Source organism: Lacerta agilis, chromosome 13, assembly GCF_009819535.1.
Source record: "Lacerta agilis isolate rLacAgi1 chromosome 13, rLacAgi1.pri, whole genome shotgun sequence".
Taxonomy (NCBI): Eukaryota; Metazoa; Chordata; class Lepidosauria; order Squamata; family Lacertidae; genus Lacerta; species Lacerta agilis.
Window position 1 is genome coordinate 14,032,411 of NC_046324.1, and position 16,779 is coordinate 14,049,189.

General features: G+C 44.9%; 1 protein-coding gene across 4 annotated transcripts in view; it reads left to right on the forward strand.

Moving 5' to 3' along the window:
* PDE8A (phosphodiesterase 8A) overlaps positions 1-16,779 on the forward strand; it is a 165,522-nt gene that overhangs the window by 123,773 nt on the left and 24,970 nt on the right. For 3 of the 4 annotated variants that reach the window (XM_033166621.1, XM_033166622.1, XM_033166620.1), the window contains exons 3-8: positions 1,594-1,784; positions 3,173-3,229; positions 7,254-7,311; positions 8,942-9,030; positions 11,200-11,278; positions 11,856-11,993. In XM_033166621.1, the coding sequence (XP_033022512.1) occupies positions 1,594-1,784; positions 3,173-3,229; positions 7,254-7,311; positions 8,942-9,030; positions 11,200-11,278; positions 11,856-11,993 (612 nt within the window). The remainder of the gene's footprint in view (positions 1-1,593; positions 1,785-3,172; positions 3,230-7,253; positions 7,312-8,941; positions 9,031-11,199; positions 11,279-11,855; positions 11,994-16,779) is intronic. The other variant, XM_033166623.1, reaches the window with a different exon arrangement.

Consider the following 16,779-nt stretch of genomic DNA (forward strand, 5'->3'; position numbering starts at 1 on the left):
AAATCCAGCCCACGGATTATCCAGGAATCAGCATGTTTTTACACGAGTAGAATGTGTGCTATTATTTAAAATGAATTTCTGGGTTATTTGTGGGGCATAGAAATTCGTTCATTTTCCCCCTTCAAAATATAGTCCGGCCCCCCACAAGGTCTGAGGGACAGTGGACCGGCCCCCTGCTGAAAAAGTTTGCTGACCCCTGATCTGCTTTCATCATCTGAGGCCCTTCTTCGTGTTCCTGCTCCAAATGAGGTCTGGAAGGTGGAAACATGAGAACAGGCCTTCTCTGTAGTAGCTCCCCGTTTATGGAATGCTCTTCCCAGGGAGGTTCGCCAAGCGCCTTCATTATATATTTTTAAGTATCAGGCAAAAACCAAGTCTGTGGCTGATTAATATTCTACAGCCTTTGCAATGTGTCTGTGGGAAAGGGTGAGTTGTTAGTGTTTTGCTGTTTTGTTTTTAATTATTTACTTGTTTTTATCCTGAATTTTATTCTGTGAACTGCCCTGAGATCTTATGATGAAGGGCGATATATAAAACGAAACAAAACAATATATAAAAGGAAAGACTAATACCTGGAAGGACAGAGTTCAAATCTCCACTCAGCCACGAAGCCTTGGCCAGTCACTGTCTTTTAGCCCAAGCTACCTCACAGGGGGGACGCGGATGGCACTGTGGGTTAAACCACAGAACCTAGGGCTTGCTGATCAGAAGCTCAGCGGTTCGAATCCCCGTGACAGGGTGAGCTCCTGTTGCTCTGTCCCTGCTCCTGCCCACCTAGCAGTTCAAAAGCACGTCAAAGTGCAAGTAGATAAATAGGTACCGCTCCGGTGGTAAGGTAAACGGCGTTTCCATGCGCTGCTCTGGTTCGCCAGAAGTGGCTTTGCCATGCTAGCCACATGACCCGGAACCTGTACGCTGGCTCCCTCGGCCAGTAAAGCGAGATGAGCGCCGCAACCCCAGAGTCGGACACGACTGGACCTAATGGTCAGGGGTCCCTTTACCTTTACCTCACAGGGTTGCTGTGAAGATAAAATGGGGAGGAGAACTATGTCTGCCACCATGAGCTCCTTGGAGGAAAGATGGGAAAGAAATGTAGCTCACATTACAATGAAATGCTGGAGTTGCGAATGAGTCAGTTAAACCTGTGCATCTCTTTTCCTCCAATTGCTTACACTCTCTCATTCCCTCCCTCCCTCCCTCCCTCCCTCCCTCCATCTCTCTCTCTCTCTCTCTCTCTCTCTCTCTCTCTCTCTCTCTCTCTCTGATGTGACTGACATACAGTCGTACCTTGGAAGTCAAACAGCTTAGTTCTCGAACGTATTGGCTCCCGAACGTCACAAACCTGGAAGTGACTGTTCCGGGTTGCGAACTATTTTTGGAAGCCGAACACCCGAAGGGGCTTCCGCGGCTTCCGATTGGCTACAGGAACTTCCTGCAACCAATCAGAAGCCGCGCTTTGGTTTTCGAATGTTTTGGAAGTCGAATGTACTTCCGGAATGGATTCCGTTGGACTTCCAAGGTACGACTGTATATATGTGTTTGTGTGTGTGGAATGAAAAACGCTTACTCCCCTTCTCTTTTCCTTGAGCCTAGGTACTTCTAGTGTTTGCCAAAGAAGACAACCAGAGTAATGGATTCTGCTGGGCATGTGAGAAAGCTGGATTTCGGTGTAACATTGCCAGGACGCCGGAATCTGCTCTCGAGTGCTTTCTGGAGAAACACCATGAAATCATCATTATTGATCATAGGCATTCGAAATACTTTGATGCAGAGGCTCTATGCAGGTGAGTGCTCTGCCCTAGGCGCTTGGTGTGTGTGTGTGTGGGGGGGGAATATATTGATACATTTCAGCTCCAAGTTTGATAACCTCAAGACTGGACTACTGTAATGCACTCTATGCGGGGCTTCCCTTGGGCTTGATCCAGAAGCTGTAACATGATTCCTGACAGGACTGAGACCTTGTCAGCATTTAGTAACACCTTTGCTCAGAGATCTGCAATGGTTTCCAATTTGCTACTGGTCTAAGTTTGAGGTGTTACTACAAGTAAAGTAAAGTAAAGTACAGGCATGTCCAACAGGTAGGTCGTGATCTACTGGTAGATCACTGTACGTCTGTGGTAGATCACCAGTAGATCAGTACCTCCCCCCAAAGAAGCAACATCTTTGCCCGGCACCCCTAAAATGATCTGAACCACCAAAAATAGGGATTCCCTTCCTTAAAAAAGCTCAACCTCGCTTTCCTCTTCCCTAAAGATGCTCAACAACTTTCACGTGAGCCCCCCCCCCCAAAAGAAACAGGGCTTTTCTTCCTAAAAAAAGCTCAACAACTTTGAACTGGGGTAGATCACTCCCAGTTTTTAACTCTGTGAGTTGATCGCAAACTCTTGGAAGTTGGGCCACCCCTGTTATAGTATAAGGGACACGGTTGTCACTGTGGTCTAAACCACTGAACCTCTTGGGCTTGCCAATCAGAAGGTCAGCGGTTCAAATCCCCAAGACAGAGTGAGCTCCCATTGCTCTGTCCCAGCTCCTGCCAACCTAGCATTTCGAAAGCACGCCAGTGCAAATAGATAAATAGGTACCACTGCGGTGGGAAGGTAAACAGCATTTCCATGTGCTCTGGTTTCCATCACGGTGTTCCATTGCATCAGAAGCGGTTTAGTCCTGCTGGCCACATGACCCAGAAAGCTGTCTGTGGACAAACGCAGGCTCCCTCGGCCTGAAAGCAAGATGAGCACCACAACCCCATAGTCGCCTTTGACTTGACTTAACTGTCCAGGGGTCCTTTACCTTTACCTTAGTATAATGTAATTTTATATTACGATCTTTTCCCCTGCCTATGCTATTTGGGTATGTTAATGTTAAACAGTCTAAAACTGTTGTTGAAATAAATTTAAATTAGCAATCTTCATTTTCAAATATGTGATTACGTTTTGATGATATTTGACCTTTTTATTCTGAATTAGTGGCTTTTATGGGGCTGATTTGAGTTGTGATCCAAGTTATCTGGAAGAAACCACGTTGAGGAAAGCTTTTCAAATCAGTAGTTAAGATTCAGTGGGGGGGGGGGTTATTTAAACATCTGTTAATGGAAAAAAAATAAACATTGTCGTGCTTGCTTCAAGATGTACTGTGGAATTTATTGTTCTGATTTCCCCATTTGTTTTTAAAGGTCCATTAGAACAAGAAAGCCGTCCGAAAACACTGTTATCATTGGTGTAGTGAGGAGGTAAATGAGAATTCCCATTATGTTTTTTATGTTCACATGTAAAAGAATCTGTGAATGCAAATTTTGTGGTTGTAAGCCTATAGTTCTGAAAACCAGCGTGGCCTACAACCCTAATTTCACTTACCTGAGAGTGTTGTTGTTGTTGTTGTTCAGTCGTTCAGTCGTGTCCGACTCTTCGTGACCCCATGGACCAGAGTACGCCAGGCACGCCTATCCTTCACTGCCTCTCGCAGTTTGGCCAAACTCATGTTAGTAGCTTCAAGAACACTGTCCAACCATCTCATCCTCTGTCGTCCCCTTCTCCTTGTGCCCTCCATCTTTCCCAACATCAGGGTCTTTTCTAGGGATTCTTCTCTTCTCATGAGGTGGCCAAAGTACTGGAGCCTCAACTTCAGGATCTGTCCTTCTAGTGAGTACTCAGGGCTGATTTCTTTGAGAATGGATAGGTTTGATCTTCTTGCAGTCCATGGGACTCTCAAGAGTCTCCTCCAGCACCATAATTCAAAAGCATCAATTCTACGGCGATCAGCCTTCTTTATGGTCCAGCTCTCACTTCCGTACATTACTACTGGGAAGACCATAGCTTTAACTATACGGACTTTTGTCGGCAAGGTGATGTCTTTGCTTTTTAAGATGCTGTCTAGGTTTGTCATTGCTTTTCTCCCAAGAAGCAGGCGTCTTCTGATTTCGTGACTGCTGTCACCATCTGCAGTGATCATGGAACCCAAGAAAGTGAAATCTCTCACTGCCTCCATTTCTTCCCCTTCTATTTGCCAGGAGGTGATGGGACCAGTGGCCATGATCTTAGTTTTTTTGATGTTGAGCTTCAGACCATATTTTGCGCTCTCTTCTTTCACCCTCATTAAAAGGTTCTTCAATTCTTCCTCACTTTCTGCCATCAAGGTAGTATCATCAGCATATCTGAGGTTGTTGATATTTTTTTCGGCAATCTTAATTCCGGTTGGGGATTCATCCAGTCCAGCCTTTCGCATGATGTATTCTGCATATAAGTTAAATAAGCAGGGAGACAATATACAGCCTTGTCGTACTCCTTTCCCAATTTTGAACCAATCAGTTGTTCCATATCCAGTTCTAACTGTAGCTTCTTGTCCCACATAGAGATTTCTCAGGAGGCAAATGAGGTGATCCGGCACTCCCATTTCTTTAAGAACTTGCCATAGTTTGCTGTGGTCGACACAGTCAAATGCTTTTGCATAATCAATGAAGCAGAAGTAGATGTTTTTCTGGAACTCTCTGGCTTTCTCCATAATCCAGCGCATGTTTGCAATTTGGTCTCTGGTTCCTCTGCCCCTTCGAAATCCAGCTTGCACTTCTGGGAGTTCTCGGTCCACATACTGCTTGAGCCTGCCTTGTAGAATTTTAAGCATAACCTTGCTAGCGTGTGAAATGAGTGCAATTGTGCGGTAGTTGGAGCATTCTTTGGCACTGCCCTTCTTTGGGATTGGGATGTAGACTGATCTTCTCCAATCCTCTGGCCACTGCTGAGTTTTCCAAACTTGCTGGCATATTGAGTGCAGCACCTTAACAGCATCCTCTTTTAAAATTTTAAATAGTTCAGCTGGAATATCATCACTTCCACTGGCCTTGTTGTTAGCAAGGCTTTCTAAGGCCCATTTGACTTCACTCTCCAGGATGTCTGGCTCAAGGTCAGCAACCACATTACCTGGGGTGTATGAGACCTCCATATCTTTCTGGTTACCTGAGAGTAAGCCCCATTAAATTCAATAGGACCTACTTTAGGGTGGCTAGGATTGCACAGTAAAGTTATTGACACTTCAGATCACTTTAAATTCAATTGAACATGGCTGTTGAAGGTTGTCGTGACATTTCCAGCTCCAGAAATTAATAAACAAGCACCATCTCTCAATAAATCTTTGACCAGCTCAATCTTCTTTGCACCTTTTATAATATATTGACTTTGTCAAAAAGCTATATGGGGGACTCCCCACTTATGCGGGGGTAATGTTCAGGCCACACACCCCCCCCTGCATGTAAGTGAAATGTGCATGAGTGGGTAGCACCCTTATGTAAGTGGGGAGTCCTCATCCTTCACGAGGAGACCCTCCCCTGCCTGTATTCCAGAATTTCGTTTACCATTGCATGATATCTGGTGTCTCTGGGGATTCCCAATGTCCGACTGCTACTAGCCTTGCTGCTGTGAATAATGCCATTGTAAGTTCTACATCTGCCTCATTCCCAACTCCGTTGAGCATCCATGTGCTCCTCTCTCTAGTCACTTTCTCCACACTGCACATAGCCTTGAGCACCTCTTATCACGTTCCCACCTTAACTTGTGGTGTTAGTAGGCAGTACAGCTACTGAACATGGACTTGGGGGCAGGTTGTATTTCTGTGGCAAATGATGCCCCCCCAAAGGGAGATTTCAAGAAAACGGCCCATTCTGCAATGTGTAAAACCACACATAATGGCACCAGAGCCACCTCTATAACTTGGCAGGGGGATTGAACACTGTACCCCAAAATCTTGAAAGTGTTGGGGGGGGGCTTTTGAATAAGGGCCTTCAACTCTCTCTCGGTTCCTTCACCACTAGGATTCTGGTCCCACAGGGAAGCAAGACTGTTTTGGCCAAGGGCGCCCTCTAGGCTTCAACATTGGCTTGAGTAATGCTAGTGACCTCGTCCCACAAACCAGTGAACAAATGAATGGAAGCAGTACTGGGAATCTCAAGCAGGGAGAGCACTGTGGCACCATGTCTTACTTGTAGCTTTCCTGTAGGTATCTGGTTGGCCATAGTGAGATGGAGAATCTGCAGTTGGCAACAGTGGCGGTGAGATGGGATAGATTCCTTGCGAGGGAGCTCAGTTGAGGATGCCTTAGTCTACCGACCCCCGACCCACCTAAAAAACCTGGAACCGTCACTGACGCAAACCACTTTTACAAATTTTATCAAATTGTTTATATTCGCTTTTAAATAACCTGAATAAAAATAAATTAAAAAGAACACACGGTGTTCAACACTTCTTAAGGGGAAAAAATAGGCAGGTTAATTAGGGCTGTTTCCTGATGGAAAGAGGAGTGGAAATTGCCAGTGTCGCATGTGCTTCCCATGTCCCGAATACAATCAGAATTTGCTGCTGTCTTTGCTTTCCACCCGCAAATGATACTTAATCAATTACACACACACCCCGCCCCAAAATTTGCATTGTATTTCTTTTGCACTGGAATTAACGGAGTCGACTAATGTAATGACAACATAATTTTTGTAGTTAATTACATAAAGAACAACTCTAAGGTGCTACTGGAAAGAATTTTCTATTTTGTTTTGATAAAGAACAACAGTTACATAGTTTTGCCACAGTGGACAGCAAGATGAATAATGTAGCTTTTGGCGGAAGACGCACTGCAGCAGAAGAGAAACAATGTTGCATGCAAAAAATATAGGATGGAACCAGAAAAGATTCCTACTTACATCCCTAGCTGTAACTAAAACATACAAACTAGGGATGGGGAACTTATGGCCATCCGGATGTTGGTGGACTACAACTCCCATCATCCTTGATCACTGGCTATGCTATCTGGGGCTGATGGGAGTTTGAGTCCAGCAACATCTGAAGAGCCACAGGTTCCTCAGCCTCGGTTCGGACCTTTCCATATGGAATGGAGGAAGTTTTTAAGTAGATGGTGGCTGATTTCGCCAGGGCATTTGCTCTGCATGTCCTTGCATCACACTTACTGTTTGCAGCATGTGTTTTTTTTACAGCTATGGTTGTAATAATGTTCTTTCAGACTTGCAGGAGGGAGCTATAACTGGGAAGCAGGATGTGCATGTTTAGATATATACGTAGATTTAAAAAAAACATGAAGTTCTCATGGAATCCAGCAGGATGCATGCCTATGTGACCTTTGCTGGATTACGGCCATGACAGACATCTCATGCACCTTATTTGCATAGTGTCCTTTGACAGCAGACTGCAGATGCTAACATTTTTAGCTGGGAGAAAAATGAATGTCTGACATCTGTCCATTCTTCCTCTCCTTTTAAGGCATGCAGATCGTGAAGAATCCTCGATATTACCCTTCATTTCTGCTGGCTTCACGAGGGTAAGTATAGTGTTTGAAGTTGATATTTGTAGCCCATCTATATTTAGTTACAGGTGGGTAGCCGTGTTGGTCTGCCATAGTCAAAACAAAATCGAAAATTCTTTCTAGTAGCACCTTAGAGACCAACTGAGTTAGTTGCTGGTATGAGCTTTCGTGTGCATGCACACTTCTTCAGATACACTGAAACAGAAGTCACCAGATCCTTAAATATAGTGGGGGCCATCTATATTTAGTTCACCATGTATAACACTCCCCCTAATTTTTTTGGGGGGGAGAGGGCCCAGAGTTGTTGAGCTTTTTGGGGGGAAGGTTGGCCAGGCTTGTTGAGCTATCACTTGTATCGCAGAAGCAGCAGCCATCCCAAAGCAACAGTTGCCGCGGCGACCCATCACCCACCCAATCAGTGCAGGAGCAGCCAATCCACCAACAAAATCGCTGCTGACCAGCTCCTGCTCAAGCCTGCAACCAATCACCCGTCTCCCACAATGCACTATCCATGTATAAGACCCCCCCGCCCTTTTAAACATTATTTTACAGTATAAAAAAAAACTCGTCTTATATTCTGAAAAGTATGGTGTGTGTGTGTGCGCACACACACACACACACACACACTTATTGAGGGCACTTATATACTGCTTTATCTGAAGAAGTGTGCATCTGAAGAAGTGTGCATGCACACGAAAGCTCATACCAAGAACAAACTCAGTTGGTCTCTAAGGTGCTACTGGAAAGAATTTTTGATTTTGTTTATACTGCTTTATCATTAGCCTTTCTAAGTGGTGTACATAAAAACAAACCATGCAGAGAGTAAAACAATAAAAGACACCCTAGATGCCCCCTGGAATAAGAAACAAAATAAAAAAAATAAAAATTCCTTCCAGTAGTACCTTAGAGACCAACTAAGTTTGTTCTTGCTATGAGCTTTTGTGTGCATGCATTACTCAGAAGTCAACAGGTTTACCACACCTATCAGCCAACCACCCATTCCCACCACCCTTCTGAGTAATACCCCTCCCCACCCTCTCACTATATTTAAGGGTCTGGTGACTTCTGTTTCAGTGTATCGGAAGAAGTGTGCATGCACACGAAAGCTCATACCAAGAACAAACTTAGTTGGTCTCTAAGGTGCTACTGGAAGGAATTTTTTTATTTTTTATTTTGTTTTGACTATGGCAGACCAACACGGCTACCTACCTGTACCCATAAAAGCAGTTCTTCCTCTCAGAGCTCCAGCCAGTGTGCATAAAAATAGCATACAAAAATGCAATATATTGGAGGGGGTTGCTTTGCAAAAGCGTGTCTGTTAGAGCTGCAATCAAAAATATGTTTATTAGCAGAAATCTGCACTAAAATGCTTCTGGGTTTTAATTAGGATCATTCCCCCCCCCACACCAAGCACAAATTTCTGCAGAAATGTGGAGAACTGAATTTAAGAATGGAAAAATGAGAAATTTTGGGAACCAAAATTGGCAGATTTCTCTATCCCTAGCTGCTATATAGGCTCATTGAGCCTAAGTGGAAATACCATTGGGATCAATGGGCCATTTGCAAATAATTTGCTACCTAAATCACATTTCTCTTTAGAGATAAATAACCAATGCAGACATTACACCTTTTTCTTTTTAAACAGAGATACGTAGAAAATCCCAACATCATGGCCTGTTACAACGAACTCATTCAGCTGGAATTTGGAGAAGTGCGGGCACAATTCAAACTAAGGTAATTTTACCTAAGCTAAACATCATTAGCATGCAGTAGTGTTAGCATACTGTGTCATTCCAGATGTTGCCAGACTGCTAAGTCCCATTCTTCTTGGCATGAGAACTGGAGCAAGACGGTTTGAGCATATTACACCAATCCTGGTCCAACTGCACTGGCTACCAATTAGTTTTGACCTATAAAGCCTTAAACGGTTCAGGACCGCGATACCTCAAAGACCACCTCTTTCCATATGAACCTACCGGGACCCTGAGATCATCCTCTGAGGCCCTTCTTCATGTGCATTCCTCCTTGAGAGATTCGGAGGGTGGCAACACAAGAATGGGCCTTCTCTGCAGTGGCCCCCAGTCTGTGGAATGCTCTCCCCGGGGAAGTTTGCTGGGTGCCTTCATTATACACTTTTAGGCACCAGGCAAAAACATTCCTTTTTAAGCAAACCTTTTGTTGATTTGACTGACATTCTGTGCCCTTTTAAAATGGGGGGGGGGGCATTATTGGGTTGTTGTTTTTATTTTGATTACCGGTATATATTCTGTGGTTTTATATTTTGATTTTTTTCTGTGACCCGCCCTGAGACCTCCGGGTATAGGGCGGTATATAAATTCAATAATTAAAACGAAAATTAAAATGCCCTTGTGTGTGGAAGCTAGCCTGTTGGTAAGAAGAGATCATTTCCCTAAGAAAGAACAGGCTTCTGGGTCAAGACAATGACCCACGTGGTCTAGCATCTGTGCATTCTGGTTTCCGTCACGGTGTCCCGTTGCGCCAGAAGCAGTTTAGTCATGCTGGCCACATGACCCAGTAAGCTGTCTGTGGACAAATGCCGGCTCCCTCCGCCTGAAAGCAAAACAAGTGCTGCAACCCCATAGTCGCCTTTGACTAGACTTAGCCACCCAGGGGTCCTTTACCTTTACCTAGGATCTTGTATTCATGATGTCCAAGCAGATGTCTATGGGAAGCCCACAAGCAGGCCAGGAGTGTAAGAACAGTCTCCCCATTTGTGATTCCCAGCGACTGGTATTCAGAGGTTCACTGCCTCCAACAGAGGAGGAGGTGGACTGTAGGCGTCATGGCGGGGTCTCGTGAGAGTTGTATTCAAGTAGCACAGGAAGGCTGAGGATTCCCATCTGCGGTGCTCTTCCTGAACAGGGGAGGAGGTGCTGTTGCTGAGATCTCTCCTCTGGAGACTTCTAGAGTGGGAGAAGTGGCGGTAGTCCACAGGGAGTTTGTGAAGTATCTCGGGAGCAGCCACATCAGCTACTCTCCTGCCATTATTAGAACCTTGAGGTCCATTCGGAAGGCAAGCAGGATGGGTTGGAAATGATGTTGGGGAGAAGGCAGTGGGAGGCTAGAATTCAGAAGTTCCATCTTGATTCAGTTAGGAATCGTACAGCAGCTGGCACAGCATGTCACGGTTGTTACAGCAGGCGGAAAAGATCACAACGTGGTCTGCCAAGAGCCTCAGCAGTTTCCAAGTGGTCAGTGAGGGGCGAAGTTTGGGAACGACTGGTGGAGCTGAAATGAATAAATGAATAAATGTTCTCACCAGGCTTTTACCCTCTCTTTGTTTCCTTCTCCTTTTTCCAGTTGTCTCTCAGATGTCACATTTTAAAGTCGAAACAAAATAGAAAATTCTTTCCAGTAGCACCTTAGAGACCAACTGAGTTTGTTCTTGGTATGAGCTTTCGTGTGCATGCACACTTCTTCAGATACACTGAAACAGAAGAAGAAGTGTGCATGCACACGAAAGCTCATACCAAGAACAAACTCAGTTGGTCTCTAAGGTGCTACTGGAAAGAATTTTCTATATTGTTTCGACTTGCAGACCAACACGGCTACCCACCTGTAACATTTTAAAGTGTAAGCCCCTGGGGACAAGGACCTGCTCTCTGGTAGTTTGAAATGCACTGAGTTTACTGATGACACACACACTCTTTCTGTATAAATAAGTTAGCCTCTATATAGGCCAACTTTCTCTTTTTGCTGGGCTTGGCAAAAAGCCAAGCGGCCTGTCCAACTTCCTACTACTGTTCTTCAAAGCAGAATCATCTCTCTTGAATGTATTGCTCTGAGGTGGTGGTCGGGTTTTTTTTTGGTCATTTATAGCCCTCAAAATTGCAAGCCGTGAAATTCGAATCTAATGAGTCCACTCCTTCCTTTCCTTTGCAGGGCTTGTAATTCAATCTTTACAGCGTTAGAGAAAAGTCAAGAAGCCATTGAGATTACAAGTGAAGACCATGTAATACAGGTTTGTTCTGGGTACTTTTACGAGTGTCAAATGCTGTGCCAAGGCCTTGTATGACTCAGTTCTTTTTCACGGTGTTATAGCCATGTTATTTCACATGCACATTATGTATTGTAAATACGGTAAACTCACCATTTATGCGGGGGTTATAGTTCAGAGATTGAGCCTAAAGCCAAAATAGTGTATAGTCAAAACCCATTGGGTTCAGTGGTGGATGGGATTGTCAATGCCATTTTCCCCTGCCCCATTTCCACCTCTTTTTAATTAGTTATAAAACTGAATGTGCACAAGTTAAATGTGCGTAAGTTGCAGAGCTACTGAACAGCGGTTGGTATCTAGTGCTATTCAGGTCCATTTAAGTTAATGGACCTGCCTTAGGTTTTTTAACTGTTCCTTTGAAGCCATGCCTGTACCCACCCTGTAGACCTGACATTGCATATGACACCAGATGGGTTGGCATGGCTCCCCTTGTATAGGGGAAGTACTGCTTTAGGTATGCACAGCAAGATTTAAAATCTGCAGGTCGACGACCATGCTTTTCCTTTTGGTTTGACTGGAGTGCTTTATTTAAATCTCGCAGTACGTAAATCCTGCGTTTGAAACCGTGATGGGCTATCAGAAAGGCGAATTAATAGGAAAGGATCTAACAGAAGTGCCTACAAATGAAAAAAAAGCTGATTTCCTTGACACTATTAATTCTTGCATCAAGATCGAAAAGGTAAGCGCATGCCTTGGTTTGGCACCCGGGCGGTGAATCTGACGGGGTGGTGTTTTAGGACTGGGCCGCTCAGTCACGGAGCTAACTCTGAGGCCTTTGGAAAGTCACGATCTTTCAGCCCCATCTATTTGGCAAGGCTGCTGTGAACACGAGATGCAACGGCCCCACAGAGGCTGATCTGCATTGCATGCAAATGCAATAAATAAATAAGACAGGATGAGCATACATGCCTGTTGAAGTAATAATAATAATAATAATAATAATAATAATAATAATAATAATAATACTTTATTATTTATACCCCAACCATCTGGCTGGGTTTCCCCAGCCACTTTGTGCGGCTCCCAATCAAATATTAAAAACCCAATACAGTATTAAACATCAAAAACTTCCGTAAACAGGCTGTTTTCAGGTGTCTTTTAAAAGTAGGAATAGTTGCTTATTTCCTTGACATCTGATGGGAGGGCGTTCTACAGGCCGGGCGCCACCACCGAGAAGGCCCTCTGCCTGGTTCTCTGTAACCTCACTTCTCGCTGGGAGGGAACCGCCAGAAGACCCTCAGAGCTGGACCTCAGTGTCCGGGCTGAACAATGGGGATAGAGACGCTCCTTCAGGTACACTGAAGAGGTATACTATTGCTGTAAATGCATGGTGCAGATTGTGCCCTAAGAAGCCGCCCGGGGCCAGACAATTCAACAGGTTCAGCCAAGTGCAAATGATTGCGCCGGCCTCTCCTGCTCCTTCCAACATGCGAACAGAGCATTCATGCCAGAATCCTCTGAAACGATAGGTATGTGACACGCTCCCTTAGAGACAGCCTTGCCCCTCCTAGGGCTGCAAACAAGGTTTAAGTAGCCATGGAGGAGGGAGATTAAGTCGTTATAGTGTGGGCACGAAAGGTCAGCAAATGGGTTGCCGCTTCAAAGATATGCGTACGTCACAGCTTACACGCTGCCCTGTGTGAGTCAGGTGAGGTGAATGGGCAGCGGTGGGTGCCATGTTAAGAAGTCCCAAGCTGTTGAGGCTGCATTCGATGAAGATGCTGCAATGAATCAGAGGCCCTACGGACATTAATGCGTTGCAGGAGTGGAAGCAAGAGAGAAGTGACTCATGGTGTGCTACAGCGTTCCCAGGAGTACTTTCAGATTTGTCAAGTAGGGGGGGGGGGAGAGCTAAAATAACAGGTGTCTTTTTTGCACCAACTGAAATTGCATTTGATTACAACTTCTTTTACAGTGGAACCTCGGGTTGCGCACGTACTCCGTGATTAGGGTTGCCAGGTCTGCTTCCAAAAAATAGCGGACAAGCGGTGTGTGTGTGTGTGTGTGTGTGTGTGTGTGTGTGTTAAATTAAATTAAATTATATATTTTCTTACAAACATTTTAACACGTATTAAAATACCATTTCATCATAAAGCTTTTGAATAAAAAAAAAAGTCCACTATTTTGTGGGGAAAAAATAGTGAACATAACGTGAAAAAGTGGACTGTCCACTCAAATAGTGGACACCTGGCAACCCTATCCGTGACGGAGGCACATCCGCAACCTGCAGCGTTCGCAACCTGCAGCGCCGCGTCTGCGCAGGCGCCGGTGCAATTTGGCGCTTCTGCGCAGGCGCAAAGCGCAATTTAGTACCGTTCTGGTACTTCCGGTTTACCGCGGCCCGCAACCCAAAAACACATAACCTAAAGCGTCTGTAACATGAGGTCTGACTGTATTCGTTTACATTATTAATACACCGCCTCCAGAAACAAGAACATTTATCTTTTCAGGTTAAAATAACTAATTTTACAACAAGGGGGAAAATGCAGCATGATCTTAAAGCAACTTCATTTATTTGTTTGTTTGTTTATTCAGCTTACGTTAGGCCCCATCTGCGTTATACCTTTAAAGCAGTAGTATACCACTTTAAACTGTCATGGCTGCCCCGCAAAGAATTCTGGGAGCTGTCATACATTCAGGGTGCTGAGAATTGTCAGGTGACCCCTTTTCTCCTCACAAAGCAACCATTTCCAGAGTGCTTTCAGAATCAATCCGTCTTCCCGGGGAACCCTGGGAACTGTAGCTCTGTGAGGGGAAAAGGAGGTATCCTAACAGTTCCCAGGATGCAGAGTGGCAAATACATCAACAATGTTGTTGTTGTTTAGTCGTGTCCGACTCTTCGTGACCCCATGGACCAGAGCACGCCAGGCACTCCTGTCTTCCACTGCCTCCCGCAGTTTGGTCAGACTCATGTTGGTAGCTTCTACATCAACAATAGAGGGTTTATAAATAAAATGAAAATAAAAACAGTTTAAAACATACTAAAAAGTGATCTCATAAGTGTCATGAACAATGTTTTTCAGGCATCAAATGCCTATATAAAGCAAGAATACAATCAAACCTCAGTTGTTGCACATAATCCGTTCCCGGAAGCCTGTTCAGCTTCCGAAATGTTCGACAACCGAGGCGCAGCTTCTGATTAGTTGCAAGAGCTTCCTGCACTCAAGCGGAAGCCACGCCGGACGTTTGGCTTCCAAAAAAACATAATTTAACTGGAGCATTTAATTCCGGGTTTTTGGCGTTCAGGAGCCGAAATGTTCCAAAATGGAGCCGTTCGGGAACCGAGGTTTGACTGCATTTTTAAATTTATCCTGAAGGTCAATAATGAGGGAGGCAGGCAGGCATCACCAGTTCCGCAAATGGGGAACTGCCACTGAAAAGGCCCCGTCACAGGTAAACACCAAGCAGAGAGAGAAAGAAAACTCCAACCAAGTAGAGGAAGCAGAGAGTAAAACTCATGAAAGCTAAAGCAGGCCTAAAAGCTGAGCCCAGACGAAGGATGAGGGAGGCTAGGCCTGGTGCAAAAGAACATCCACACCTGTTGCCCTCCAAATATTTGTCGGGACTACAGCACCCATGTGCCCTGACCATTGGCTGTGCTGGCAGGGGCCAGTGCGAGTAGGAGTCAAATAACATCTGGAGGGCTGGAGGTTTCCAACCACTGGTATAAATGTGCATGCCAGGCCTTGTGCTGATAGCGATAGCGCGCCAGTAATAAAGGCTTGAGTGGTTGTGGTTATATGGACATAAAGGGGCCAGAACCCTCAAAAGAGGTCTAGGAATGCTTAGTAGGATTGTGGCACTCATGCCTTTTTTGATGTGGCGGGTTGCCCACGGAATCCTTCCGCCGGCAGCTGCTTTGCCTGTGCCTCCTGTCACGAAGCTCAGATGCGATTATCTGGGGTGAAATTGGCAAATCTGCGCGCGAAATCGGTGAGCATGGCTCTTTGACATGCTCAGATCAGGTCATGGTAGCGACCTCTCCTTGGTCAAAAAAGGAGAAGTTCAAGCCTTTTTAAAATATATGTGGACCAGGGGCATAGCAAGGTAAATTGGGACCCAGGGGCAAAAAAAAATTGTGAACCCCCCCCCCAAGAGGCGTAGGAATATCAGGTGGTACCCAGTGCAGAAAATTTCTTGTCACCCGCCCCCATTGATCCTCCCCCTGCAAAAATGGTTTAACGTTATTTCATATTTTCTTACAAAGGAATAATAACAAGTAATAATAATATAAAACTTTTATTTATATCCCACCCTCCCTGGCCAAAGTTGGGCTCAGGGTGGCTAACATCAGATACATAACATTGGTATAAAATCAAGCAATAATTAAATTACCTCCTAAAAAAAATCTCAAAATCGAATTGAAGTCTAATTAGATGGCTTTCCACAGGGTTAGGGTTGGGAAGAGTAAGTGCTCCACTGAACTGAAATTTCAGCCTTCCCGACATAGGAAAACAGCCAAGTAAACAGCTATTTTAGTGGAGGAGGGTCAAGATATTAACCGATATGCATGAAATTTCATATATAGCTATATAATCCCTAGTATAGTAAGATAAGACCTTTGGAGCAGGCATTTTTTAAAAAAAGTTTTTTATGAACCGCCCTAGGGCAGTAATTGTTCCTTGATAATTTGTCACCCCCTCCATTATGGAAACAGGGGCAGTCTGCCCCCTACGCCCCCCCCTTGCTACACCCCTGATGTGGGCCTTCTTTTTGTGGGACAGTGGGCCACGATTCAGACTTAGGGCCAAATTAAGTGTGCCGCTTGGTGTTTTAGTGGTCTCCCTTTACTTTTCTTTTTAAAGAAATGAATAACTAGGACAGTCAACCCTAACCCTAACCTTTTCCTCACTCCCCTCACACCCATGCAATAAGAGATTCAGGCTGACTTCAATGCAAGGTTTCGCCCAATTCAAGGTACAGCAGAGCTCATACTGGGTTCAGGGCTCAAGATGTATTAGAAGACCAACACATAACTCTGACATTGCTTCAGCAAGGAAAAGAGACTGAGCCCAATACAGAAGAAGTCACATCAGCTGAATTACTAGCCCTGGGGAGCCACTGGACTTGCAGGGTGGGCCTTCTGCAATGGAGCTTTCCGAGTCTAAGGGTGGCAGTGCCACATCCTCAGGCTGGAGGCCTCTGTGGGCTTGTCCGATATCAGCACTTCTAAGGCAAGAAAAGCCTTCCTTCCCATCTTGCTTCAGAGCCCTTGATCTCCTGACAAACTGGAATGGAAATGTGGGGAACTGAACTTCAGAATGGAAAATGGAGAGGAACTAAAATTTACAGATTACCCCATCCCATAAGAGCGGCTCACTGTGGAGCTAGTTATATGTTGGTTGGTTTGCTTGCCACCCATCTGACTGGGTTGCCCAAGGCACTCTGGGTAGCTCCCAGCAATAAAATAGTAAAAGAACAACACAACATCAAACCCTAAAAGCTTTCCTGAACAGGGCTGCCTT